Genomic DNA, 25,696 nt, shown 5'->3' on the forward strand with positions numbered 1-25,696 from the left:
GAAAATAAGTTTTCCAATAAGGTTGAAATCGGCACAAAGCTCATCAAACAGTTCCAAAGTAGGCTTCATCTTATGAGTGGTGCTGGATGCAGCTCGTCCTCTTCTCATTGGAGCTTCTGCCATTATTTGATACTTTCTGGATAAATTTATTTGGGTTTCAAAACAATAATCGGCCAATCATCGGCAAGATCGTCGACTTCGTCCTTTTTCTCTTTTTTCGACATTGCCTGCTGCATTTGGAAGCGCAATGTTCTTTTTTTTATAATGGCTCACCATACTGGTTCTATTTTTTCTTTTTCTTCGTCTTCTACTACACACTACTACACAGTCAAACCCATGTACAAGGACAACGTATTTTTTTATTTATATAAATCCGCGTAGTTATAATCATTTACTAATTTAGCGCTCGCATCTTTATTTTATACATCTTTGAAAGTAGCAAAATATGGCCGTGAATTTTAACTAAAAAGAATAAAGAAAGGTATCGGTGAAAGAGTCTTTGAAGTGTGACTAAAATGTTACATTTGAATTAAATTATGCATTGTATCGGTCAATTTCATTTTCTTAATTTCGTTTGATCTATTGTCGAGGTATCTTTGGCTAACTTGAGCCATCAGAATATGTACGCATTGAGACTATATACGTAGGTATAATGAACCAAATATCAATGCAAGCAGAGTCTGAACAACATTTTGCAATTAATGAATCAAACGCGGTGATGCTGCACATACTGCATATTAGCAGACCAAGTATATTAAAATTGGTGCATCACGATTGCCATTTTAATTAACCGTAAACCAGGCAGATTAGATTTTGAATATGAAGGTAATAAGCTAAAACTTTGATTCTGCCGATGTCCAACATGCTTTTATTTAGAAAAAGGTTCAAGTCCAAATGTCCAGATGTCAATATTATGATGATCAAATTATGAAGCAATAATAGCATATCGACACATGGCAATGACACGTCACCTTTTCTAGAAATGTTTTTAGTGTATTCGAATAGACAGACGAGGGCTCGTTTAACTTCAATGCGACGAGATGGATAAAGATAGTGTGCTGTACGTCGTAAATGAGAATTGGGAAACGGAAAATCTCAATCGACTCCCGTCACTCAACTGTCGACTCATGCGAATAACTTTTCCGAGTAAAAGAAACTTCGAAAGGTTACAAAATAATATTTTGATGATAACCGATGAAAACATAGAAGAAAAAAACCACAGGACATAGCAGTAGGGTTCCAAGAAGAGAGAAAAGAATGATACCACCATGAAGCTCTTACAAACGAAAACAGCCACATTTTTCACAAATTCGCTCGACAATTAAAGGGGAAAACGCCGTTTCATTTTTGACAATGACAAATGATAGTTATCAAATAAATGATGAATAGATGGGGTGTAGGCGTAAAAACCGAATCATTTCCGACGAGGGGGTAATAACACGCATAAGCAACAATCTGCACTTCAACCCTTTTAAACGTACAATGATGAATGAATATAAATGTGGATGATACCAGGTAAACAGTCCTCCTTCAATATGTTGATGCTGTCGTTCTCATTCTTAAAAAATATTTAAAAAAAACGCATGTTGTTTTAATCGTCAGTTCGTGATCGCTTGGCAGCAGCTGCCGTAGCTGATTTGGAAGTCTCCGATCCCCGTTTTACTGCTCCTTTTGCTGGAGTCGGGGCAGTGCTCGAATCTAATTATTCAAAATAAAAATGAATATAACATTAAAAACTATAAAACGATCAATTTGTCTCTTAGTCATACCTTGCAACCACCTGACTTGTGTGGCCGGTCCGTAACCCTTTTCATTCCGGGCTGCAATGCGGAAAATAATGGCTGGTTTAGTCGTCGTGTCAATGTGGGCAGACGACAACGACGCATTCGGTACGGTACACTGCGAGGAAGGGCCGCAATAGACGCGAACAAATGCCAACTGAGAAGGCCCGCTCACAGACTGGTTTTCAAAATAAAATTAGATAACGGATCAAGTTACAAATGAAAGCAATAGCGACGAACCTGAGCTGAAGTTCCTTTGACAGCCAAATAGACTGAATATTCTGTTATCTCTCCAGCGGTACTCTGAGGTGGCTCCCAAGACAGGTGTGCACCTTCGGGTGATTTGGAAATCTTTATTGCTGACGGAGCACCAGGGAATCCAGGGAGACATGTTTTGAAAGCGGAAACTTCACTCCACAAGCCTCGTCCACAAGAGTTGACACCAGCTACTCGGAACTTGTACGCTGTTCCAGGTTGAAGTTCGAGCTTTTTCATCCCCAGTTCTGCATCAGGTGGGAGAGTCACCGTTTCGTGATCTATCCTTTCCTCAATACCTCCACCATTTGAGGGTAACAGAAAATTTTGCACGGTCGACGTCGTGCCCTTGACCAGACCGACATCAAACCAAATGCCATCGATTTTTTTCAAGTCAATCTTGGTTTCTTCTTGCTTGATTCCGTTGGAAGGGGTTTCTGATTTAACAACAATTGCTTCCGCTTTGATGACCGCAGCTGAAGCCAAAGTAGAGAGTGGGTCGCTGGGCTCTACGTCCATGGGCAGTTGGTCAGTGCCAATTTTTTTAGGTGAAGTTGCTTCTGGAACTAGCTTCACGTCTTTCACTGGCGAATCTGCTGCAATAGGCTTCTGAGACTCAGTTTCAACCGCCTCTGGCTGGTCTGAGACTAAGGGCTCTTCTTTACTTTCTTCTTTAGTCTCTACAGCGGCAATGGGTTTCTCACTTTTTTCTTCCTCGGCTAAAACTGGCTCGGCATCTGTCGAAACGGCTGTTCCATTCACAGATTCATTCGGAACATCAGTTTTAGCAATTGGCTCAGGTTCCACAAGGTCAGAAGCTGTAATAGGTTCTGTCTCTGTAGCCAAAGCAACAGATGTAGTTGAACTTTCGTCCTTATCCCCTTCCGTAGATTTTTTTTCTCCGGGAACACCTTCCACAATAGGAACAGTGGGTGGTGCGGGAGTCACGTCCGTAGAAGCGGAAGTGACATCGGGATTTTCTAAACCGCTCGCGTTAACTAACGACGTCTCTGAAGCAGTAGCCGCAGTACTCGAAGCCGCGTCAAGGGTTGAACTAGCATCAACCATTTCGGCACTCATTCCGGCAAGAAGTTGTAAGGCGTCTTCATTTTCGATGCTAACAGGTATCGACGTAGAGTCACTGGCAGGAACGGCTGATGAAGCTTCGGCTTCTTCAGGCGGATCAATTAATCCTGCTTCTGCAGCTAGAGCAGCTAGAGCCGCATCAGTTGTGGCTGGTCCATCTGATATACTCAATGTGGCAGAAGGAGTCGACTGAGTGCTAGAAACGGTTTCCGGTTGAGCACTTGCAGCAGCAGTAGTAGTCACCGAACTCTGTGGCACAAGTACCACTTTTGATTGACCTCCACCAGCAGAAAGAAGTTTGGCAACGTTTGCAGGAATAGCACCTAAATTGATAGAAAAATCTTAACTTTAGTTTTGTTTCCATGCAAAGATATTTCAAATGCATCATTACCTGCTCCTTGGCTGGTGACTAAAGTGACTGTTTTTTGTCCACCGGCAGTGGATACTTGAACCGTAACAGGTTTGCCACCTAAAGTAATAGTCTGCTGCCCAGATCCTACCAAAGTCTGACCACCAGGCAAAGTAATTATTTGTCCTTGAGGTCCTCCTGCTCTTGCAAGTGTCATCGACTTCTGCAGGGCGCCAGCAGGTATGGAAATAGTTTTGGTTCCACCCGCAATAGCGGTACTGGTACTAGAAGATGAAGTCGATGAACTGACAACGCCCTGAGAAACTACTATCATTTTGACACCGCCAGGTCCAGTGGTGACTTGTCCAGTAGTAGGTAAGACATTCACCGTTTGTGTTCCAGACTGGCCGCCAGCTTGTACGGTAGCGGTGCCTTGAACTGTACGTATTCCACCAGCGGTGCTAACAACAATGACCTGTTGCCCTCCTGATCAGAAATTTTAAATAAATCGATCAATCTAGTGTTATGGTGAAACAATTTTTTGAAAAATTACCTTGCTTCAGATTTCCTTGTCCTCCTGGTCGAGTGATGACAATGGTTTGCTTACCACCAACATTTTGCGTTGTGACCATTTGCTGCTTCCCGCCAACTGTCATCAGCTGTCCTGCAGTTACTTGTTGTCCAGCTTGGAGCAGAGTCCCCTTGGTGCCTCCTTGCCCTTGGCCCACCAATTTTACGATGGTAGCACCCTGCGGTATTCCTTTGGGCGAACCTTGTACCGTCGTTACGGCACCCGTTGTACCAGGCTTTGCTTGGACAAGGCTCATACCTTTCGGGACAGTTGCAACAGTCATCCCCTGGCTAGTTTTCACTAGGGTAACAATTTGAGGCTGACCCCCGACACCAGCGGTGCCCGATTTTTGTAAAATAATTTGCTTGCCACCCGCTGTCTGAATCGTCTGATAAAAGAAAATTCGTAAGTCTTTTGTTTGATTTTTTCAACATTAAATTTTCTTTTTCTATATTTACCTGTAAACCTTGGAGAGAAGTACCAGCTTTGAGAATAGTAGCACCACTACTCAGTCGTACCGTTTGTGCGCCACTCACACTTCCCGGAACAGGAGTTACACGCACTCCCTGAGATGTCAAAAGCGTTGGCTGGACCATTCGGACGCCTGTTGCTGAGCTTGTAGGAGTGGGTAGTCGTTGGGTTTGGGCGGCAGCAGCTGCTAAGGCTTGAATTCCAGACATTCCTGGCTGGTTGGGACTTGCTCCAGCGCGGATGATCTGTGTTTGTCCGGTGGGTCCAAGAACACGAATTGTCTGGCCGCCTACGGGAGCTCGAACCCTAACGATATTGGCTCCTCTGCCAACACCAACCGGCGTTCCTTGAGGAGTGACTTGCCTGACTGATCCTTGAATAGATCCAGGGGCGCGAACTGGCGTAGAAGGAGTATTAGGAGTAGACGGTGTTCCCGGGGTGGGAGCTGGAGAGGCCGCATCAGCTCCAGGAGTAGGGGTAGCTCCTGCAGGTGGGACTTCGTATTTTTGGATCTGGAGAAGGTAGGCTTCTGCAGTAGGAACCACACCCCAGCAGACTTCCAGACTATTAGTAGAAGCACGGACAAGCTGGACGCGCCCCGGCGCTGGTGGTTTCTCCGTCTCCAGGAACCAAAGGTCTTTACAGCACACCTGATTATTCCACGCTTTCCTGTAGCCATCACGTCCTGACCATACATAAAGACGGGTGTGAATGCCAACAGCACAATGGCCGGCTCGAGCGCGGGGAACCGATTCGTCATAAACTTCCATAGTTAAGGGTTCCCAAGTCATCGAATTCAGGTCGAGACAAGCAAGTGTGTTGGTGCATTTCCATTCCTTCTCGTGAGTTGGCATTTTCATATCATCCATCACCAATGGAACCCATCCACCAAATATGTACATTTGATGGCCTGCAAAAAAAATTCACATGTATGAATACATAAAAGCATAATTGCAAAATATTTGACATTTTACCTATCAATGTGGCACTGTGTAAAGATCTTGGTAGGGGAGGGGCTCCGTTTACAATCGGCTTAGTCCAAGACATGGTATTGACATCTAAAATGTGTAAATCTCCCAGTCGGCACCCACTCATTCCTCCATAGATAATCAACTTAGGACTTGTCCCATCGCGATTAAACGTGACAGCAGTGTGAGATTCCCGTGGGGAAGGGGGCTCACCAAAAGTGACAGGCAGCTCCCAAAATTCTTTTTGTCCAGTAGGAGTGATGTGGAGTATGTAAAGGTCATTAAGATACCTGGGGATGTTATTTTTAGGATCTTCGCTATCATTTGCAAGCCCACCAAACAGGAAGACTCTGTTTCCATGGATAGTAAAACTGTGACCAAGTCGTGGACAAGGAGCTGAAGAATTATCAGGAGCTTTGGCTTTGAGGCGTCGCCACTCCCATCGACTTGCCTGAAGCTCATACAACTCATTCGAGTACTTTCCATACTCAACCATGCCACCAAACACGAGAATTCTGGTACCATCCACTACAAAGCCGTAAGCTGCACATCCTGGTGGTATGTCACCTTTCACTGGTGGGACGAACCATTGGTTGGTTGCTAAACAAAAATAAATATATATTAAATTTTTACAATGGAATTTAGAGAAAAACATTGATCTCTCTAAGAATCATAGTATTATTTCAAAAAGTTCCTTACTTCCTAATGAACTGAGAATCCAAAAACTTTTTTAAAAATCCCTCTCAAAATCTATTTTGAATCATGCGCACATAACATTACGTTCATCAAAGCATATGCAGATGGCTAAACAAAACCAACAAAAATCCGATCCAATATGGCGGGTCCGGGCTGTAAACATCAACTGTCAAAGCAGTGGCGTCTGACGCCGGTATATGAAAGAGAGCTAATTTGACACTAAAGGCATACAAATTTATAAGATAGAACCTTCAAAAATTCGGGTAAAAACTGGGTAAAATATCTGAACTAGTCAGAACTCTAGAAAAATCAAAATTCACTCAATAAAAAATATATTTTGTGAATTAGGCTAGAGTTCAAGGAGGCCGCCATCTTGAACTCGGATTTTTTCCATAACAATAGCTATTAATGTCATTGATATGTTATTATCAATTCTTGCTCACAACTGCAATATTTAATTCGATTTAATTGCTGAAGAGCTGAAAAAACAGTTACTTAAACTTAATGTATAATATATGAAAATAAATCAGGGGAAAACAGACGATCGCGATTGGCGGGAAGTCGAAATGGCGGGAGCGGTAGTGTTATACGGGGTAGAATGTACTTACTGGTGTTGTAGACATGTAATTCATCCACAATTCCTTCGTTGCCACCACCAAAAACAATCATCAAATCTTTTATAGAAATCGCACGGTGTCCATGGCGTGGCCGAGGGTTCGGACCAGCCGGATTCGCAATTTTTTTCCACTTTAACATGGGACTTATGGGAGCCGCCATTATTCCATCACTTTTTTATCCACTACTAGACAACTGGCGTTCGTTTCGGTTTCCTTCGGCTTCAATCCGCAACAACACCTTCTGACAACGTTGCCGAGTTGGGAAAATAAGCAATTGACGCAGCGCGTCCTTCTTCCACAATTGCAATTTTTATTGTTTTTAAATCACAGGCCGTCAGCCAATCACAGGTGCTTTTTCTTCAAACATTTCTCTTTTTTTATAACCCATCGAAACCTTTCATTATTTAAAATTCTATTGGTTCGTCACATTACAAACCCAACTACGAGTTGCTTGTTTGTCTCTCGTTAAAAACGTTAACTTTACGTCAACACGCAATAAGACTACCATGTATGTCTCACTTAGGACAAAAAGAAAAATATCATGCCTTATTTTATGTGGTTAACAACTTCCAAGCCATCGATCTGCAGAAGAAAAAAAGTTTATTTTTTTTTCATTTGTCAGCATTTCAATAGTGTAATTAGAAACAAGCGAAAGCTATGCTGTGCAATAAATAGACCAGAGAGCACCATTTTGTCATGCAGACTTGGTTGAATTCGCTGCTATTTTTAAGTCATTCAAAATGGACTAATTATTATATGATTTACGGATTAAGTGACTTGTTACTTAAATTTAAAGGTTATGTGGCAGTTGCCCCATATTTACTATAAGTGGCTTCACTTTACTAGCAATAATTTAATAATTTTTCTGGAAAAAAAAAGTGGAATAGATTGTGCATGGGTACTGTAATTTGGAAAATTCACAACGCCGAACCAAAGAATTCCCATCTCTTTCGTCATTTCACAGGCCTGTGTTTACAGTAACAAATCCCAAAATCCTTTTTCTCCTTGTTTTTTATCTTTTTTTTTACAATGTATCGAACGCCTTTACGCTTGTGCCATACTAGCACGCCATCTGCATCTCAATATGTGTTTAACTCGTTAACCATATTTTCCTGTTTACATTTTAGAAGCTAATTATTAAACCTAAAATTTAAATTTAAACTATAAACACTAAAGTGTAAAAATAACAAAACCACGTTGGTAAAAATTGTGCGTGGTTTACACGTTTAAGACTAAGAGACACCGTTCCGAAAATCCGCTAGACGTCTCTGTTCAAGGGGAACTCATAGTTGGCCTTGGATTCGAAGAGAAATTTAAGGCCTTTTTGTACAAAGGGGCGCTTAGACATATCAACTATGGCGGCTGATTAATAGTTAACGAAAACGTAGTTGTAGGTAGTTGACGTAACTGTTTTGAGTTGTTAACATATTTTTTATGAATTTTTTGCTCAATGAATTTTCCAGCTTTTATTGATCAACTGCAATCTCAGTGCACCGATCCATGGGTTGTGATTCATCAATTGTTCACCTGTTGACGCGGAATCCAATCCAGGTAAACAAACATGAAAGACTTGTGATGCTCTTTAAAATCCTAATATATGCCTCTATTTATAGATTGATCATGAAAGCGGGTGGGAATGGAGAGCGAGCGCCGCTAAGGACAGTGCTGCAGAACTTTCTTAATCATGTTGAAACATTGGAGAAGAGGAAAAATGGAGGAGATGATCAATATGATAAAGAATTCCAAGAGCTTAAACTCTTGAGTGAAAGCCTTAAAGGGATGTCAATGTATTCGTGTAAAGAAGGTGAAAAAGAAGTGAACAGAAGAAAAAATAGATACAAAGATATTTTACCTTGTGAGTACAATTTGTATTAGTTGAAACACTACCTTATCTTATCCTTGAATTAAGATAAGGTAGCTCCAACTTCATTCATAATTTTTCCTATTTGGTTGTATATTTTTTCTAACCAATTTTTCTTCTCCTTCAGTTGATTGCACAAGAGTGATTCTAACTGAAATTGATGGAATCCCTGGAAGTGATTATATCAATGCAAACTATATTCGAGGTGCCAGTGGTTCCCAGGCTTACATAGCCAGTCAAGGTCCTTTGGTTCACACAGTTACTGATTTCTGGAGGATGGTAGTTGAATGTGATGTTCAGGTACATGAAAAGCACTCAGAACCTGCTGGAATTAGCTCTGTGAAATTAAGATCTAATTAATTATATCTCCTTTAATAGGTTATCATCATGGCTTGTAATGAAGAAGAGTCAGGTAAGCACAAATGTGAATGCTATTGGGCTGAAAGTGATCAAGAAACTAGATCGTATGGACCCTACACTGTCAAACTTCTGAAATCAAGACGAATGTGCAATGACTTTAATCTTCGGACCATGGAACTTATTTACGTGAATTCAACCGGAGAAACAAGTAAATTGCATTCCTTTGTCATGAAAAAAGAATGTTGCCAACATTTGATTTGCTTTTTGCCAGTTACGAGAACCGTTGTGCAGTTTCACTATTGGGCGTGGCCAGATCATGGAGTTCCGGCTTTGGTACGCCCTTTGCTTGATATGGTGCGATTAATTCGCGATTGTCAAGCCTCAGAGACTCTTCCGTTGTTGATTCATTGTTCGGCTGGATGTGGGCGGACTGGAACCATCTGTGCAATCGATTACGTTTGGGGTCTACTTCGTGCTGGGGTACCTATCGATTCATTAAATAGCCTTCGAAGTTTACGCGATTAACTGTTATTTGTTTTGGTTCATTCTCTCCACAGAAATTGATGGAGAACTTTAGTTTGTTTGAACTTATTTCCGATATGCGGCGCCAACGTGTTGCTATGGTTCAAACCAAAGATCAGTACATTCTCGTGCATCGAGCCCTACGAGAACTTTTTATCGAACAACTTAAAATGATAGACGCGCATCCGTATGAGAATTTGGACGTCAATGGCCATCCATTGATTTGTCCACCACAAGAAATTCGGATTGATCCTAGCTACGAAACCATTTTCGTGAAAGTTAACTCAACTGGTAAACCTATTTACTGAATGCAGCTTGTTCTTTTTTTTAACTGATTATTATTCCATCTACTCCAGTTTCTGAAGTCAATGAAGAAGATGACATTTGTCAGGAGGAGTCTATTGACCAAATTCCTTGGCCTGTTCTGCAATTCCAGTCTAATTCAGCTGCGATAACGTCGGCCCCTCCGTTACCGGACAAAAAGAAGAAATCGGGTGGAACTTCATCGGGGCAAGGATCCCCCGTTTCCAATCCTGGCGACGCGAAGAAAGCAGTTAGTGTTGGCAGCAGTGGAAGCTCAAAAGAATCAAGTCCTCCGACCAGTCTTGATCGTATTGTATTGAAGTCGTCTGACACGGAACTATCCAACGATAATGTAAAAGAAGAAGAAGAAGTCACTAAACAAAAAGCGTCTCCAAAATCTGGTCTGTCGCGTAAATCCAGCATTTTAAAAATCCGTGCCTTCTTCGAGAAATCCCATTCGGAACCACGCAGCGAAAAGAAATCAAACCTGGCCGGCACTCGGAAAGCAAGTTCCTTTCGAATTCGAGATGGTCCTAGATTTTATCGCTCACTGGAAGACGAGCATTCGAGTTCTTCGTCAGAGAAGGCGAAAAAAGAATCAAATGAAAACTTTTCACCCCAAAAACTGACGGTTGCTCAGGGCACGGAATTAGCTGGGGTAGATGGACCACCGACTAAAAAAGAAACTCAGTTTTTATCCCCTTCGAATGTCGAAAGAAAGGTGGACGAGAAACCGTCTCTGCCTGTAAAGCGAAGCAAATCTATGAAGGTTTACAGAGGCTTTGACATTCGCTCGGAATCGAATGAATCTGTTGCATCAAAAGCATCTCAGCCACATGTGGAGAGCATCTCAACCGCAATCATCCGGGAGGTTACAGTTCCTGCGACGTGTGGTGTCGTCCTCAGCAAGACTCCATCCGTCACTTACATATCTTCCAAAGATAAACTGTATAAACCCACAATGGAGAATACGACGAAGCAAGTCCGAAAAAATTCTGACCGCAGTCCTAGTTATGAAACGTCCTTGCCTTTGGCGACCAGTAGTTTGGATCGGGGGAAGGAGCAACGGTTCGCTAAACCGACGTCGCTCTCACTAGCGCCAACAACATGTGGTTCACTTGATCGTGGAGTTGTCGAAAGCAAAATAACGCCAACTTATGTTAATGTCCTGATGCGCAACCAGGTAAATTTACACACTTCTGTCTCTCAGTGATCAAAATTTGTAATACCCAATTGTAATTTTAGGAAGTTGCAAACACCTCCAAGTTGGATAACGACACACGTCAGTTGCTGCACGATTGTCAAGCATATCTCATGGACGGAGATGGAAGTGAATTAGTACTGCCACGCGAAGATAAAGTTCAGCGATCTACTCCGCATGTAAAGAAGCATAAAAATCAGCAATTGAAGGAGAGGCGGCATAGTTTCAAAAACGCTGTTGTTCAACATCCAGAGCAATCGGAGTCGCCAGCAGTATCTTTGGCGTATGTGACGGAAACAAGTTTTATTTTTAGATGAAACGGATAATAATTTTATGTTCGTTTATTTTCTATCCTTAGAATGGACGTGGGAGAGGAGAATTACGCCACTTTAGAAAGCTTCGAGAGGGTCACACAACTTGACGATGAAGAGCCGTCTAGAAGTCGGAGCGGAAGAAAGATCCATGAGTATGAAGCTATTTGGTTGAGTTCAAAGAAGCCAACTGCCGTGGGTTCCGAATCAGTTGGTGAAAATACTGACAGCACAGCTGGCGCGGAAACTAAAGATTCCGTCTTTGTACAAAAATCGGATGAAATTCGGCTCTTACTTAGCGAATTACAGAGCTCTCATTCTGACGGTGAACCAAGACAGCCATCTCCAGTTGTAGCGCCAACGCCAACCTATAATTTTCTAACTCAAACGGAGAATCCCGCAAGTCCTCGTTTGCATCCCGATCGGGTGTTGAGCGAATTGCAAGAGCTGGTGGAACGTGCCAACCGAAATAAAGAAGAAACAACCAAATCGGAGGCTTTCATTCTCCCTACACTACCACTTTCTACGCTTCAAAGAGTCAGCCCGTCTTCGCCATCTGTGCAGCTCAATCCTTTGCGCCTTAATCCTCAACTCCCTGCATCCCAAAAGGATGTCCCTTCGCCAACCAGTCCATGTTCGACTAAGTTTTTCATCCCTGTGCCTTCCTCTATTTCGAGTATCCCTACGCCTGGCTTAATTTCACCCATTCCAATCAAAATTACTCCATCCGCTCCTTCTTCGCCCATGGCCCCCTCCTACAGTGCGGCAGTAGGAGCATGCAGATCATCCCCCAGTTCTACCGACGCAACCCATCAGCCCGTCACCTCTAATATTTCTATCACAAGGATGTCTCCCAAAGCCGATTCACAGCCGATAGCCTCTGTTGCCTTAACCAAAACCGAGCCGAAAGCTCCCGCTTTTCGCCCGCCGCCTCCGTATCCAACGAAATTTTATGTCAAATTGCCGTCCGTTTCGAAAGAAGTGACATCAGTTGCTTCAACCAGCGCTGTAAATCAAATCAAGTTATCGCCTCAAATTCAGCGAAGAATGCCACCAGAGTATAAGGCACCTCCGCCGGTCAAGCTTCTTAGCCAAGCCAAGCCAACTCAGCCCGTTGCGCCTCCGCGTTCCAAACGACAAGTAGCCAGTTCATCACAGCTCCCTGCGATGGTTGCATTCCCTAAAGGTCCACCGATTCCAACACGAACCTTTTCATCAACTTCACTTCCTGGTATCGATGTAGACGCTGTGGCTGCTGTCATGGCAGCAGCCGAGAATTCATCCGCTAGAGGATCATCTTCCGGTGGATCCTCGTCGCCAACTACTGCGGCCAACAAAGCCCTGAGCAAAGCTTTGGGTAAATTTCATGCCACTGCTGCAAGTTTCAAGACTAAACTTGCACAGTTAAGTGACGGAAAAGATGGTGGGGGAGAAGTTTCCGCGTTACCAGGTTCTCAGTCGAAATTGGAACGGGAATCCAGCTTCGTGAAGCAAGGAGCCGGTAACAAAATGCTTTCGGAACAGACTTCAATGGATCATTATAATGACAATTTTCGCCTTACCCATGCAGATGGAGCAGCGATGACGAACACGGCGGAAGCGACTTCGTATGCGAGAAAGAAACAGCATTATCTGTGATGAAGCAATCAGTTGGGCAATTCAGTCGGCCGCACACATTTTAAATGCCTTCGCAATCATTCAATTCACAGGTGGCCTTTCAAATCCGATCAATAACCGTTTCGCAATTATACAACGTCCTTAATTTCCATAAAATACGACTAGCTAAATTGTTTTACTTTGTACAGAATCTTTTCCCTATAGAGCCTTTTGCAACAAATTTTCGCGCAATAGCGTCTTCATGACATTTACCTTGTATTTGTGAATAAAATTAGCCTTCCCTGCTAGCATGTTGTTTCTAAAATAATATTGTGTCGAATTGTAATTAAGGGCTTTCCTGCAATAAACAATGTGTTAACGGCTATTATTACAGAAAAGGCTTTAGCTCTTAAAAAAAAGCTTCGACGAACAACGTTACAAAATAGGCTACAAAGTACAAATCACATGTTTGGGCAAAAGGAAAAAAACAAAGTGGGTGACCGAAATGCGTGCCATTGCGCCCATGGGAGGGATTTTTCAATATTTTATCTTAATAAATAGGAATGGCCGAAATACACCAGATTGTAGTTGGCTTTATTAGTTCATATCGGTTAATGCAAAAAGATTTAAAAATATTCATGAAAACTTATCACCATTACATTTTTTAAAGATCTTTATTTAGATTAATTGCGCTTCAATTTGTTCTACATGAAATAGTATCTAAATGATTTGATATTCGTCTACTGTCATAAGTTTTCGGTTTTGCCGCTGTGTTGATACGATATCATCTTCGTTAATTCGATATTTTGTAGGTGGAATCAGAGCACCTGCAACACATCGTCCTTCAACATTAAGAAAGTTGAACGTTGCACAAGCTCTTTCAGTTGTTGAAATTTCCAGATTGATCTTCTTGTCTTTCATGTATTTAATAATGTTATGACTAACTTTTTGATCGGGATCACCAATACCAATGACGAGTATGTCTAGATAAAAAGATGAGGATATCACCATATTAGTTAAGTACTTGGTGATTAAATGAAAAACACATAATTTTTACCAATTTTTGGCTCCAGAGTGTAAAACAGTGATAATGAATCCTCATTTATGTCTTCAGCACTTTGAACATTCCAGCTCAATATTGATTTAGGAAAAATTGCTATTGGCCTATCCAACAGTAAATCACATGTAAATAAATGAATGTGAAAACATCATTTCTATGCTTCATAAGATATCTCTTTCCTTAAAGGAAAATAAATAAATATTCTAAGATAACACTACTCTTATTTTGACAATATTTAAAAAATACAGGCAGAAATTCAAAAAAAAAAATCTGAAGTAAAAATATAACTAGACAACAAAAGTGTCAGAATAAATTTGTTAGATGCAAAAATATACCCAAAAGCCATCATTCCATTATTCAGTCTGAAGCCAACCTGTTCGTAGGAATATTTAAGAATATATGTTTCAAAGAAGAGTAAGAATTAAGACTTGTAATGAACCTTTTTTTTTAACTTTGTCACATGCTTACCCGACTGTAAGAATTAATCAAAAGACCCCCACTTGTTTCTTCATTCAAGATTGTCATGGAAGACCTATCCATGTCATGCTGAAGTGTTTGACTCTGACACCGGACACAGGATATTTGGGACCTGTAACCCCTGAATGAAAACAATGTATAAATGAATGAATGGAAAACGGTTGTACTTTTTGAATGAATATACTTTAACACTGGGTCGTATAACATTTTACATTTTCGAAGGAAACTAGTCATTTTAGATTAAGGTCGAAGTCGAATACGACTTAGAAGAGAAGGCAAAGCAGACTAAACGATTTGTGTTTACATTTTTTCCGGTTGTTGTCGCTCTCACTCGAATTCCAAAATTGAAAAAATATTTTGCAAGTTGCAACTCCTTCAGAAATTGAGCGCCTTTTATTTTTGCTAAGACTTGGAAATAGTTTATTTCTTAACGTGGATAAACAAAATGAAATTTTCATAATTTTTATTTTAAAATATTTGACACGCGGGCGGTAAACAAAGGACGTCTGCAGTGCAGTTTTCATACGAAAGAGAATCTGTTTTTTTCTGTAGAGTGTAGAGTTGTATACGTCACCTTTTTCTTCTGTCGAGATGAAGCAATAAACTTCAACAATTCTGCTACAATTTTCTGCACCTTTGCTCTAAAGATAGAATTAACTTGAAAACTACTTTTTGTGTTTCTGAACAGTCAAATAGATAGGAAAAAGAAACAGCAATGGAGCAGAAAAGTACAGTATTCTAAATTTGAATAATCTTTGTTGATTCACTGATTATTTCTACATTGTTTAGATTCAGAAAAGATGAAGTACATCAGCCTTGTTACCCTGACTGTCCAAAACGCAGCTCTTGGGTTGAGTATGCGGTATGCCAGAACCCGTGTAGGAGATATGTTCCTCTCATCAACAGGTTGATTATCTTGAGACATGCAATTATGAGAGATTCAGCAATTTAGCAAATAACTAATACTATTTATTTATTTAATATAGCTGTCCTGATGTCAGAGCTTGTAAAGTTGATATCCTGCCTTTGGCTAGTTTACCATGAGGAAGGAAACTCAATTTCAAAGCTCAAAGAAGCGGTGCACACCCAAATCATCAAGCAGCCTCTTGATACATTGAAAGTATGTGTGCCATCAATGGTGTATGTTGTTCAAAACAACTTGTTGTATGTTGCTGCTTCTCATCTTGATGCTGCTACTTATCAGGTATCTTTAAAAAAAAAAACAATTTCAAAATTTTCAAATTTTTGAAATTATGTATAATTTTCCTAGGTGACCTATCAGCTCAAAATTCTTACCACTGCCCTCTTTACGGTTGCTATATTGAAGAGGCAGTTGATAGCTACTCAGTGGACAGCGTTGGTTGTATTGCTTGTCGGTGTCGCCATGGTATTGTTCAGATATTTTGAATCAACTTTAAATAATACGACTGACGACACATTAATAAATTGCGTAGGTTCAACTGGCTCAGACTGAGCCGGAGAAAACGGACAAAACAGCCTCCTCTGGTCCTGAACAGCATCGTTGGGTTGGCTTTGGTGCTGCTTTAGCTGCTTGTGTTCTGTCTGGATTTGCGGGAATGTATTTCGAAAAAATTCTCAAGGTGAGTGAAAACAAATGAATTCCCGAAAATCAATAAATTTTCTTCAACGACACCGCGCTCTCTTTGATATCCAGGGATCTAACGTCTCGGTGTGGATGCGAAATATCCAGCTGAGGATCTGGCTGAAGTTCACTGATTGATTGATGGTTGATGGACATTTTTACAGACTTGATCGACGCCATCGCACGTTGTCTAGCACTTTCTATGCCAGGATGGCCAGCACAACACGAGGGGCAACCTGGAGCTGTACCATCAGAGTTACTTGCGGGTCAGCGTCCTCTTCGCCTTTATCACCAATTTCCTAGAGTTCTACATCGAGCTGGACGGCAACAACCAGGACGTCGAGTGCCTGCGGCTCCTGAACAAGATCATCGCCGACTTTGACGAGCTGCAGGGCGAGGAGCGATTTCGCTCGGTTGACAACATCAAAACGGTCGGCTCGACTTAAATGGCTACCGTCGGTCTGATGCCGGACATGCGGATCGACCAGGTAGAGACGGACGCCAACGTGACGGCCTCCTTCTAGCTGGCCAGAGTGGCCACCCTGGTAGGATTCGTTTTCGTCAAGAAGGAGAAGCTGCTCTGCATCAACGAGAACTCGTACAACAACTTCACCCTCAGTGTGGGCATGAACATCGGGCTGGTGGTGGCCGGCGTCATTGGCACCCGCAATCCGCAGTACTACATCTGGGGCAACGCCATCAACGTGACCAGTTGCATGGATTCCACCGCATTGCCCAACCACACTCAGGTCATTTAAATTTCCCGCCCTAAAATGAAATGGTAAAATCATTCCGGAATGAAATGCACAAAACAGGTGACGGAAGAAGTGTGTCAAGTGCTGAGGCACCAGCGGTACGAGCTCCAGTGCCGTGGGCGGGGCAAAGTCAAGGGCAAAGGCGAGTTGACGATGATGACCTACTTCCTGCGGACAGCAAGCAGCCGGCCACTGTCCTGGTGGACGACATCGCCATGATGACGATGAAGCAGCCTAACCACCACAACAACTCGAATCTCATGGCTGCCATGTATATGGCGGCGTCATTACGCCTCTGGCCGTGGTCCACCAGCAGATCCGCCATCAGAATCACCAGCAGCAAATGGTTGGCGGGCCGCTGGTCCAGCTCAGACCGGTTGGCAGGAGCAACAGCGGCGAAAGCGGCAGCCGGGACAGGCGCAGTCCCATGCACGACGCCCTCCACCCGAAATTCCATCCGCTCTTGGAAGAGATAATGGCCCCGCCTCTGATTCCGCCACCTCCACCCATTTTCACCTACCACGAAGTTCCTCGTTTCATCAAGAATCCTTACATGCAGCAGTTGTGACAACAACAGCAGCAGCCGCCGGTCATCATTCCCAACAGCATCCAGCCCAATCCGCCGGTGCCTCGGCACAGCAGCACTCCGCCGTGCAGCAACGGCCGCGTCCACCACCACCAGCAACAACAACAACAACAGCAGCAAGCGCCACCCTTGTTTCAGCAGCAACAGCAACTGCAGAATCTCAGTCCCATCCGGAGTTGTTCAGAAACGGAAAGCGGATCATCTCTGGGCATAGGTCTCTCCATGCAGGGTCTCTCGTCAGGAAGTTGATGGCTGGTTCGATCCAACTGCAGAAATCGCCCAGCGCTCCGCCACTCAAGAGGCAGCACCACGGAAGCGGTTGTGATCAACATTCCGGAATTACGGGCCGTCCGGCTTTCGAATTTTCGGCGCCTCCGTCACCCCCTCCGCACGGCACTTCGTCTGCGGGCAGCAGCGGGCGAGCCATGGGCCTCAACCTGCGCCACCGGTCGGATGAGGGTCTGTCCGGAATCGGTTCGTCGATGTGGCTTATTTGACGCAAATGCATTCGTCGGCGGATGACGTCAGCTCGGCTAACCGGAGTGAGCGAAGTGAGAGCGAGACGGAGAACAGCTGGTCCGACGAAAGTTACACCAAGACGGAAGCGGAAGTCGACCTGGACAGTACCGGAACGTCGCCCAATTTCCGAATTCCGTCACTCCTGCTGCTCAGCCTGGACATAGAAAAGGCCTGGTCTCACATGAACGCCACGGACGCAATTCACGGACACCGGCCCGAAGTGGTGGCCCTATCAACGCCCTCTAAGCCGACGGCCGGCATGGCTTCCGCCGCATCGACGACGGAAGCAATTGAACTCTGAGGTAAATAATTTTTTAAAACTTTTATTGATTCCAGATTCATGAAAAAAAAGTTATTTTGATGAATGGTGGATTAAATTTGCATTTGCTGAAATTGCGGACGGCCGGAAGCAGCTGCCGATCCATGAAGTCGGGGACCACTGTCGCCGATTCCGACATCAAGACCGAGCCTTGCTTGGCGGAATCCTGCGCCAGTTTCGAGTTCGTCAACGGTGTCGACGATGTAAGGCTGGAAAACTTCAACCTGGAACAGCGTACAAGTTCCGAGTAGCTGGTGTCAACTCGTGTGGACGAGGCTTGTGGAGTGAAGTTTCCGCTTTCAAAACATGTCTCCCTGGATTCCCTGGTGCTCCGTCAGCAATAAAGATTTCCAAATAACCCGAAGGTGCACACCTGTCTTGGGAGCCACCTCAGAGTACGGCTGGAGAGGTAACAGAATATTCAGTCTATTTGGCTGTCAAAGGAACTTCAGCTCAGGTTCGTCGCTATTGCTTTCATTTGTAACTTGATCCGTTATCTAATTTTTTTTTGAAATCCAGTCTGTGAGCGGGCCTTCTCAGTTGGCATTTGTTCGCGTCCATTGCGGCCCTTCCTCGCAGTGTACCGTACCGAATGCGTCGTTGTCGTCTGCCCACATTGACACGACGACTAAACCAGCCATTATTTTCCGCATTGCAGCCCGGAATGAAAAGGGTTACGGACCGGCCACACAAGTCAAGTCAAGGAATGGGAGGATTGGGAGGGAGGAGGGCGTAAGAAAAAAATGGGGACCCACGTTTCCTCTTTTCCCCCATTCGTCCCATTCTCCCTCTTCTCCCCGTTCTCGCGCTACCAAGAAACGGCGCCATGCTGCGTTGCCAGATCAGTCGGCTAAAGAAAACATTCCCGAAAGAGCCATATACAGCTTATAGACATGTAGATCTTATGATCATTAAGATAATTTACTGATAGAAAAAGATGCTACAATAGGTTTTGTAGTCTCTAGTAGGGTGTTATCAAGGGTGTAGCAATCTGATAATTAGAAATTTGATAGGTTAGAAATAAAAGTCCAGGCTATTAATTGTAAAATAAAATATACAGAGAAAATTAACCGAAAGTGACTTTTGCTGGGAATTATTGGCATTTAATCAATAAGGTTTTTTAACCATAAATTTGTCCTCATCCTCCATTCATGAGCAGACGACAAGATGTGTGCGCCACCCAGCGGTGGGAAAAAGGAGGGAAAATTAAAGAAGATTCAGTGTAACCAATATTTATAAATTTTTCAGTATACATTTTTTTACAATTTGAGCTATTCAAAGATCAAATTCACTAAATATCTGGAATCTTAGACGGTTTTGAGGTACTTTAAAGTTAAAAAATGGGGTAAATTTAGAAAGATTCTGGAGAAGTATTTGTATTTCTTACATTCGCACAGCGAAATTAAACGCAAAATGAAAAGATGTAATAAAAAAATTAAAGGCCTGCGCCATACCATCCTGCTTCCATCAGCGTCTTGTACATTTTAGCGGCAGCGACGTTTTTTGCCATCTTTACTGTATTGCCCTCACCTGGTAAAAAGATAAAGTATTGTTATTCGTATGATAAAGGTGTGGCTGGGTTCAGGGAAATGGAAAGTAGGCAAACCCTACCTATAGCCAAGTCTACCACATGGTGGCACTGACAGGTCATAATGAAGTTTTGCGAAGGGCCAGAACCCGAAGTTCCGACGCATAGAAAGTACGGCATCACGAGACCTTTTTTCTTCAGCCAACTATTGAGCATTCCGCAAAAATCTTCGATTGGGTCTGGTTCGCGTATTTCGTCATTCAGGACGTCTTCATGCAGTTGGCTGTGGTTTTCAATCCTGTAAAAAAAAATTATAATTACAGATACCAGAAAGCAAGAAAGGGAACTTTCCTCAGAACATGAGAACCTTCTGAAAGTATCAAAGCCTTCTCAACCTCTCTGGTTACCCCAGAAGAAGCATGACAAACTACAGGTTTATTAAACTATTTACTACTATTTTTTACACCAACCATTTTGTCATGAAGACGTTGAATTCGCTGCTATTACGAGAAGGGCCTATTTCTCATCATCTAAGAAAATTGGAAAATAAATAAATAAAGTTTTAATGTTATCATGTTGACAAAATTAAGAATGTTACCTGAGCTGCAAGCAGCGAGTTGATCAGCAAGACTGTCGATTGCTCCTTTGTTCACCATTTTGGCCCTACCCTTCTTTTGCTGGTCTCGCATCTTTCTTTTTTGATAATTGCTAGGACCACTTGGGCCAGCAACTGCTCCACTCTCTTTTTCGCTTCATTTTCTCCTTCTTCAGCTTTCTCTCCTTTTTCTTCCTTCGCAGCTACCTCTGTCTCCTCTTTGTCTGAATCCTCCACTGTAGACAAAATTTTTAAACATGTAAATGTAAATATGTAATATCTATAAATGTAAATACGATTAAATATAAAATGTTCATTCACCTTAATCTCCTTCATCATCGGCATCCAGATTTTCATTCAAATATTAGTAATAATGTTCAGCAAAATCTTTAGATGAATCTTCTCCAGAAGATGTAGATGAATGATTGCCCTTTTGCCCCTTTTCTAAAAAAAAAAAAAAAACAAGATTAAAATTTTAAAAAATTTCACAAAATTTTAGACTGTAGCCTACCAGTCTCGCAAGCGACGCATTTCTCGACCGTGGCGTCATTCAACAGTGTGCAACTGAAATTTAAAGGTAAGAGTTAAAATTAGTTTGTTAAACGAAGAAGAAATAAATTGTTACCATAGACAGATCCACTTGTCTTCCATTTCGATGATTTGTTCCGGTGATTCACGGTTAAATCTAAATGTGTGGGATTTTTTAAAAACGGAAGTTGCGCGGAATAATTGATGGAAAGCATGCCATGTTGCCCGATTTATTTATTTTATCACCTGTCAGAACCAGAGTCAAGGGGGCGGGAAGGTGAATTGGATAAGGCGTCGCTTGGTGATCGGGGCACCTTGAGACCTGAGTTCGGCTCCCCTGGTGAGCATAGTTGCTCCCATACCCGGGCACTACCACTACACATACAATTCAGACCTCTTCTACCACAGGTTAAATCGTACACAATGATGGTACTTCCATCCCCCTTCTTGGGGCTTCTTCCACACACACAACTGCTCACCTTATTCACACCGCTTTCACATAGCAAAAATCACACAGAAAACAGCAGGGGCGAAAGGGCTAATCTAAGCCCATCACCTGGTGACAAATCTGGCCGCCAGATTCTCACCAGTGCCTCATAACCAACAAAAAAAAAAAAAAAAAAAAAAACAGAGTCAGAGAGCGCCGGCAGAAGAGCTGAACGGCCGAAACTGCTGTTACTGTATGTATATACTCACAATCACAAGTAGGTAATAGTTTTTTTTTTTTAATTCTCTGGACAGATTTGTGTTCCACCATCACACCATGTTTTACATTATAATACTAATAAAAATGTTCTAAGGACATCTATTAACTATGCCTGAAGACTTTGGGGTCAGACATAAAATCTAGACAATTATTTTGGTGGAACCAAAACTATTTCCATACCTGCTGGCGCCCTGCAGAAAACGATGACACTTCACAGGTGGCCTTTCAAATCCGATCAATAACCGTTTCGCAATTATACAACGTCCTTAATTTCCATAAAATACGACTAGCTAAATTGTTTTACTTTGTACAGAATCTTTTCCCTATAGAGCCTTTTGCAACAAATTTTCGCGCAATAGCGTCTTCATGACATTTACCTTGTATTTGTGAATAAAATTAGCCTTCCCTGCTAGCATGTTGTTTCTAAAATAATATTGTGTCGAATTGTAATTAAGGGCTTTCCTGCAATAAACAATGTGTTAACGGCTATTATTACAGAAAAGGCTTTAGCTCTTAAAAAAAAGCTTCGACGAACAACGTTACAAAATAGGCTACAAAGTACAAATCACATGTTTGGGCAAAAGGAAAAAAACGAAGTGGGTGACCGAAATGCGTGCCATTGCGCCCATGGGAGGGATTTTTCAATATTTTATCTTAATAAATAGGAATGGCCGAAATACACCAGATTGTAGTTGGCTTTATTAGTTCATATCGGTTAATGCAAAAAGATTTAAAAATATTCATGAAAACTTATCACCATTACATTTTTTAAAGATCTTTATTTAGATTAATTGCGCTTCAATTTGTTCTACATGAAATAGTATCTAAATGATTTGATATTCGTCTACTGTCATAAGTTTTCGGTTTTGCCGCTGTGTTGATACGATATCATCTTCGTTAATTCGATATTTTGTAGGTGGAATCAGAGCACCTGCAACACATCGTCCTTCAACATTAAGAAAGTTGAACGTTGCACAAGCTCTTTCAGTTGTTGAAATTTCCAGATTGATCTTCTTGTCTTTCATGTATTTAATAATGTTATGACGTAACTTTTTGATCGGGATCACCAATACCAATGACGAGTATGTCTAGATAAAAAGATGAGGATATCACCATATTAGTTAAGTACTTGGTGATTAAATGAAAAACACATAATTTTTACCAATTTTTGGCTCCAGAGTGTAAAACAGTGATAATGAATCCTCATTTATGTCTTCAGCACTTTGAACATTCCAGCTCAATATTGATTTAGGAAAAATTGCTATTGGCCTATCCAACAGTAAATCACATGTAAATAAATGAATGTGAAAACATCATTTCTATGCTTCATAAGATATCTCTTTCCTTAAAGGAAAATAAATAAATATTCTAAGATAACACTACTCTTATTTTGACAATATTTAAAAAATACAGGCAGAAATTCAAAAAAAAAATCTGAAGTAAAAATATAACTAGACAACAAAAGTGTCAGAATAAATTTGTTAGATGCAAAAATATACCCAAAAGCCATCATTCCATTATTCAGTCTGAAGCCAACCTGTTCGTAGGAATATTTAAGAATATATGTTTCAAAGAAGAGTAAGAATTAAGACTTGTAATGAACCTTTTTTTTTAACTTTGTCACATGCTTACCCGACTGTAAGAATTAATCAAAAGACCCCCACTTGTTTCTTCATTCAAGATTAAGGTCGAAGTCGAATACGACTTAGAAGAGAAAGCAGACTAAACGATTTGTGTTTACATTTTTTCCGGTTGTTGTCGCTCTCACTCGAATTCCAAAATTGAAAAAATATTTTGCAAGTTGCAACTCCTTCAGAAATTGAGCGCCTTTTATTTTTGCTAAGACTTGGAAATAGTTTATTTCTTAACGTGGATTTAAAAAAATGAAATTTTTATATTTTTTATTTTAAAATATTTGACACGCGGGCGGTAAACAAAGGACGTCTGCAGTGCAGTTCATACGAAAGAGAATTTGTTTCTGTAGAGTGTAGAGTTGTATACGTCACCTTTTTCTTTTGTCGAGATGAAGCAATAAACTTCAACAATTTTGCTACAATTTTCTGCACCTTTGCTCTAAAGATAGAATTAACTTGAAAACTACTTTTTGTGTTTCTGAACAGTCAAATAGATAGGAAAAAGAAACAGCAATGGAGCAGAAAAGTACAGTATTCTAAATTTGAATAATCTTTGTTGATTCACTGATTATTTCTACATTGTTTAGATTCAGAAAAGATGAAGTACATCAGCCTTGTTACCCTGACTGTCCAAAATGCAGCTCTTGGGTTGAGTATGCGGTACGCCAGAACCCGTGTAGGAGATATGTTCCTCTCATCAACAGGTTGATTATCTTGAGACATGCAATTATGAGAGATTCAGCAATGTAGCAAATAACTAATACTATTTATTTACTTAATATAGCTGTCCTGATGTCAGAGCTTGTAAAGTTGATATCCTGCCTTTGGCTAGTTTACCATGAGGAAGGAAACTCAATTACGAAGCTCAAAGAAGCAGTGCACACCCAAATCATCAAGCAGCCTCTTGATACATTGAAAGTGTGTGTGCCATCAATGGTGTATGTTGTTCAAAACAACTTGTTGTATGTTGCTGCTTCTCATCTTGATGCTGCTACTTATCAGGTATCTTAAAAAAAAAAATTGAATTAAGTTAATTTCATTGAAAACATGTATCATTTTCCTAGGTGACTTATCAGCTCAAAATTCTTACAACTGCCCTCTTTACGGTTGCTATATTGAAGAGGCAGTTGATAGCTACTCAGTGGACAGCGTTGGTTGTATTGCTTGTCGGTGTCGCCATGGTATTTTTCAGATATTTTGAATCAACTTTAAATAATACGACTGACGATACATCAATAAATTGCGTAGGTTCAACTGGCTCAGACTGAGCCGGAGAAAACGGACAAAACAGCCTCCTCTGGTCCTGAACAGCATCGTTGGGTTGGCTTTGGTGCTGCATTAGCTGCTTGTGTTCTGTCTGGATTTGCGGGAATTTATTTCGAAAAAATCCTCAAGGTGAGTAAAACGAATAAATTTCAGAAAATCAATAAATTTTCTTCAACGACACCGCGCTTTCTTTGATATCCAGGGATCTAACGTCTCGGTGTGGATGCGAAATATCCAGCTGAGCTTTTTATCTCTTCCTTTCGGATTGTTCACTTGCTTAATTTACGACTGGAGCACAATCAACTCGCAGGGATTCTTTTTCGGATATGACTCCTTCATCTGGTATTTGGTTGTTCTTCAAGCGACTGGAGGGCTACTAGTCGCCATGGTCGTCAAGTACGCCGGTATGAATCGATTCCAGTCCTTTTAAAACCTACAGTATTTGATCCTTTGCGTCACCTAATTCATTATTCGTTGTTTCCTTTTTCTAGATAACATCTTGAAAGGATTTGCCACTTCGTTGGCCATCATCTTGTCTTGTGTTGTGTCCATCTATTTATTCAACTTCAACTTGACGCTGCAATTTTCCGTCGGAACTCTGTTAGTAATGGGTTCGGTATTCCTCTACAGCTACACGCCGCCCAAGAACTTGCAACATCAAAATGTTAAAATTTGAGGCTCCTTTTTAGTCTCTCTCGAAGCAACTGTCTCCATGAATATTTCTTGTTTGCGCGTGAGCTTATTCTGTCCAATTATTTGCATATTAATTATATTATTTACTGTTTTTTGTTGGCCTCTACAATGGTGGTGGGAGATGTTGAGAATTAATATTCCCAGGTCATTGCTACTGCATCAGGTGCGATGGCCACACGCCCTCAACAATCGTGTGCCCTTCCTATTCTATATATATGTGCGATTGCATTACAAAAAGAAAATCCAGTCCATGTGCTGTTGCTGTTTGAAATGAAATACATTTTTTTTTTATATAATTAAAAATAAAAAGAAACAATGAACTATTCAAAACAGGTAGTGAAGAGACGTCCAGTCGGAGCGAAAGTTGTCACGATGAGTAGCAGCAGAGAAGACTAGTGAAATCCAATCCTACAGGTTTCCCGGTGATATTCTTTCGTCTCTGGGCAGCACTTGTCGATTTCTCTGGACATTTCAAGGCC

At 41.6% G+C, this 25,696-nt stretch overlaps 9 protein-coding genes across 19 annotated transcripts; 4 read left to right on the plus strand and 5 right to left on the minus strand.

Moving 5' to 3' along the window:
* Positions 1-845: 845 nt before the first annotated feature.
* On the minus strand, positions 846-7,069 carry LOC124209463 (host cell factor 2-like). 2 transcript variants are annotated; one of them, XM_046607444.1, is made up of 8 exons: positions 6,786-7,069; positions 5,488-6,081; positions 4,501-5,423; positions 4,025-4,430; positions 3,514-3,957; positions 2,022-3,445; positions 1,770-1,959; positions 846-1,698 (listed from the first exon to the last, which is right to left on the minus strand). In XM_046607444.1, the coding sequence occupies exons 1-8, from the start codon at positions 6,952-6,954 to the stop codon at positions 1,592-1,594; spliced, it is 4,257 nt and encodes a 1,418-aa protein (XP_046463400.1). In that variant the 5' UTR covers positions 6,955-7,069; the 3' UTR covers positions 846-1,591. The 2 variants fall into 2 exon arrangements, with proteins under 2 accessions (XP_046463400.1, XP_046463402.1); XM_046607446.1 differs by lacking the exon at positions 6,786-7,069 and adding an exon at positions 6,181-6,356.
* A 980-nt stretch (positions 7,070-8,049) lies between these two features.
* LOC124209464 (mediator of DNA damage checkpoint protein 1-like) lies at positions 8,050-22,113 on the plus strand. Of its 7 annotated transcripts, none has more exons than XR_006880923.1 (11): positions 8,050-8,188; positions 8,258-8,345; positions 8,408-8,649; positions 8,783-8,955; positions 9,034-9,223; positions 9,287-9,495; positions 9,573-9,828; positions 9,894-11,023; positions 11,086-11,324; positions 11,400-13,061; positions 21,842-22,113. XR_006880923.1 is itself a non-coding variant. In XM_046607450.1 (11 exons), the coding sequence occupies exons 3-11, from the start codon at positions 8,415-8,417 to the stop codon at positions 12,988-12,990; spliced, it is 3,954 nt and encodes a 1,317-aa protein (XP_046463406.1). In that variant the 5' UTR covers positions 8,051-8,188; positions 8,258-8,345; positions 8,408-8,414; the 3' UTR covers positions 12,991-13,333. The 7 variants fall into 7 exon arrangements, 6 of the variants coding, with proteins under 6 accessions (XP_046463403.1, XP_046463406.1, XP_046463405.1 ...); XM_046607450.1 differs by lacking the exon at positions 21,842-22,113 and having other exon boundaries at positions 8,051-8,188; positions 11,400-12,853; positions 12,923-13,333; XM_046607452.1 differs by lacking the exon at positions 21,842-22,113 and having other exon boundaries at positions 8,110-8,184; positions 11,400-12,853; positions 12,923-13,333.
* Positions 13,604-14,822, minus strand: LOC124209468 (NADH dehydrogenase [ubiquinone] 1 alpha subcomplex assembly factor 3-like). Its single transcript, XM_046607459.1, has 5 exons — positions 14,670-14,822; positions 14,477-14,606; positions 14,344-14,381; positions 14,006-14,112; positions 13,604-13,931 (listed from the first exon to the last, which is right to left on the minus strand). The coding sequence occupies exons 1-5, from the start codon at positions 14,717-14,719 to the stop codon at positions 13,669-13,671; spliced, it is 588 nt and encodes a 195-aa protein (XP_046463415.1). The 5' UTR covers positions 14,720-14,822; the 3' UTR covers positions 13,604-13,668.
* On the plus strand, positions 14,980-19,343 carry LOC124209467 (UDP-N-acetylglucosamine transporter-like). Of its 3 annotated transcripts, none has more exons than XM_046607457.1 (9): positions 14,980-15,213; positions 15,281-15,391; positions 15,472-15,689; positions 15,756-15,872; positions 15,940-16,086; positions 16,161-16,837; positions 16,904-18,250; positions 18,362-18,724; positions 18,787-19,343. In XM_046607457.1, exons 1-6 carry the CDS (start codon positions 15,201-15,203, stop codon positions 16,224-16,226), a joined length of 672 nt encoding a protein of 223 aa, XP_046463413.1. In that variant the 5' UTR covers positions 14,980-15,200; the 3' UTR covers positions 16,227-16,837; positions 16,904-18,250; positions 18,362-18,724; positions 18,787-19,343. The 3 variants fall into 3 exon arrangements, with proteins under 3 accessions (XP_046463413.1, XP_046463412.1, XP_046463411.1); XM_046607456.1 differs by having other exon boundaries at positions 14,981-15,213; positions 15,275-15,391; positions 18,359-18,724; XM_046607455.1 differs by having other exon boundaries at positions 14,981-15,213; positions 15,275-15,391.
* LOC124209032 (alpha/beta-gliadin MM1-like) lies at positions 17,187-17,678 on the plus strand. The gene is made up of 2 exons (XM_046606901.1): positions 17,187-17,369; positions 17,421-17,678. The coding sequence occupies exons 1-2, from the start codon at positions 17,187-17,189 to the stop codon at positions 17,676-17,678; spliced, it is 441 nt and encodes a 146-aa protein (XP_046462857.1).
* LOC124209471 lies at positions 19,628-20,532 on the minus strand. The gene is made up of 4 exons (XM_046607462.1): positions 20,394-20,532; positions 20,266-20,325; positions 19,879-20,093; positions 19,628-19,797 (listed from the first exon to the last, which is right to left on the minus strand). The coding sequence occupies exons 2-4, from the start codon at positions 20,274-20,276 to the stop codon at positions 19,703-19,705; spliced, it is 321 nt and encodes a 106-aa protein (XP_046463418.1). The 5' UTR covers positions 20,277-20,325; positions 20,394-20,532; the 3' UTR covers positions 19,628-19,702.
* On the minus strand, positions 20,529-21,573 carry LOC124209470. Its single transcript, XM_046607461.1, has 5 exons — positions 21,165-21,573; positions 21,016-21,075; positions 20,902-20,954; positions 20,712-20,834; positions 20,529-20,626 (listed from the first exon to the last, which is right to left on the minus strand). Exons 1-4 carry the CDS (start codon positions 21,299-21,301, stop codon positions 20,755-20,757), a joined length of 330 nt encoding a protein of 109 aa, XP_046463417.1. The 5' UTR covers positions 21,302-21,573; the 3' UTR covers positions 20,529-20,626; positions 20,712-20,754.
* A 270-nt stretch (positions 22,114-22,383) lies between the features above and the next one.
* LOC124209469 (NADH dehydrogenase [ubiquinone] 1 alpha subcomplex assembly factor 3-like) lies at positions 22,384-23,339 on the minus strand. Its single transcript, XM_046607460.1, is given in 5 exon segments — positions 22,384-22,682; positions 22,684-22,712; positions 22,787-22,893; positions 23,124-23,161; positions 23,257-23,339. Coding segments are annotated over 4 exon segments (384 nt in total). The 5' UTR covers positions 23,138-23,161; positions 23,257-23,339; the 3' UTR covers positions 22,384-22,448.
* A 47-nt stretch (positions 23,340-23,386) lies between these two features.
* LOC124209465 (UDP-N-acetylglucosamine transporter-like) lies at positions 23,387-25,463 on the plus strand. Of its 2 annotated transcripts, none has more exons than XM_046607453.1 (7): positions 23,387-23,784; positions 23,846-23,962; positions 24,043-24,260; positions 24,323-24,439; positions 24,507-24,653; positions 24,727-24,928; positions 25,016-25,463. In XM_046607453.1, the coding sequence occupies exons 1-7, from the start codon at positions 23,772-23,774 to the stop codon at positions 25,198-25,200; spliced, it is 999 nt and encodes a 332-aa protein (XP_046463409.1). In that variant the 5' UTR covers positions 23,387-23,771; the 3' UTR covers positions 25,201-25,463. The 2 variants fall into 2 exon arrangements, with proteins under 2 accessions (XP_046463409.1, XP_046463410.1); XM_046607454.1 differs by having other exon boundaries at positions 23,554-23,784; positions 23,852-23,962.
* Positions 25,464-25,696: the final 233 nt, after the last annotated feature.

This window comes from Daphnia pulex, chromosome 12 (genome assembly GCF_021134715.1).
Source record: "Daphnia pulex isolate KAP4 chromosome 12, ASM2113471v1".
In the NCBI taxonomy this organism is placed as follows: Eukaryota; Metazoa; Arthropoda; class Branchiopoda; order Diplostraca; family Daphniidae; genus Daphnia; species Daphnia pulex.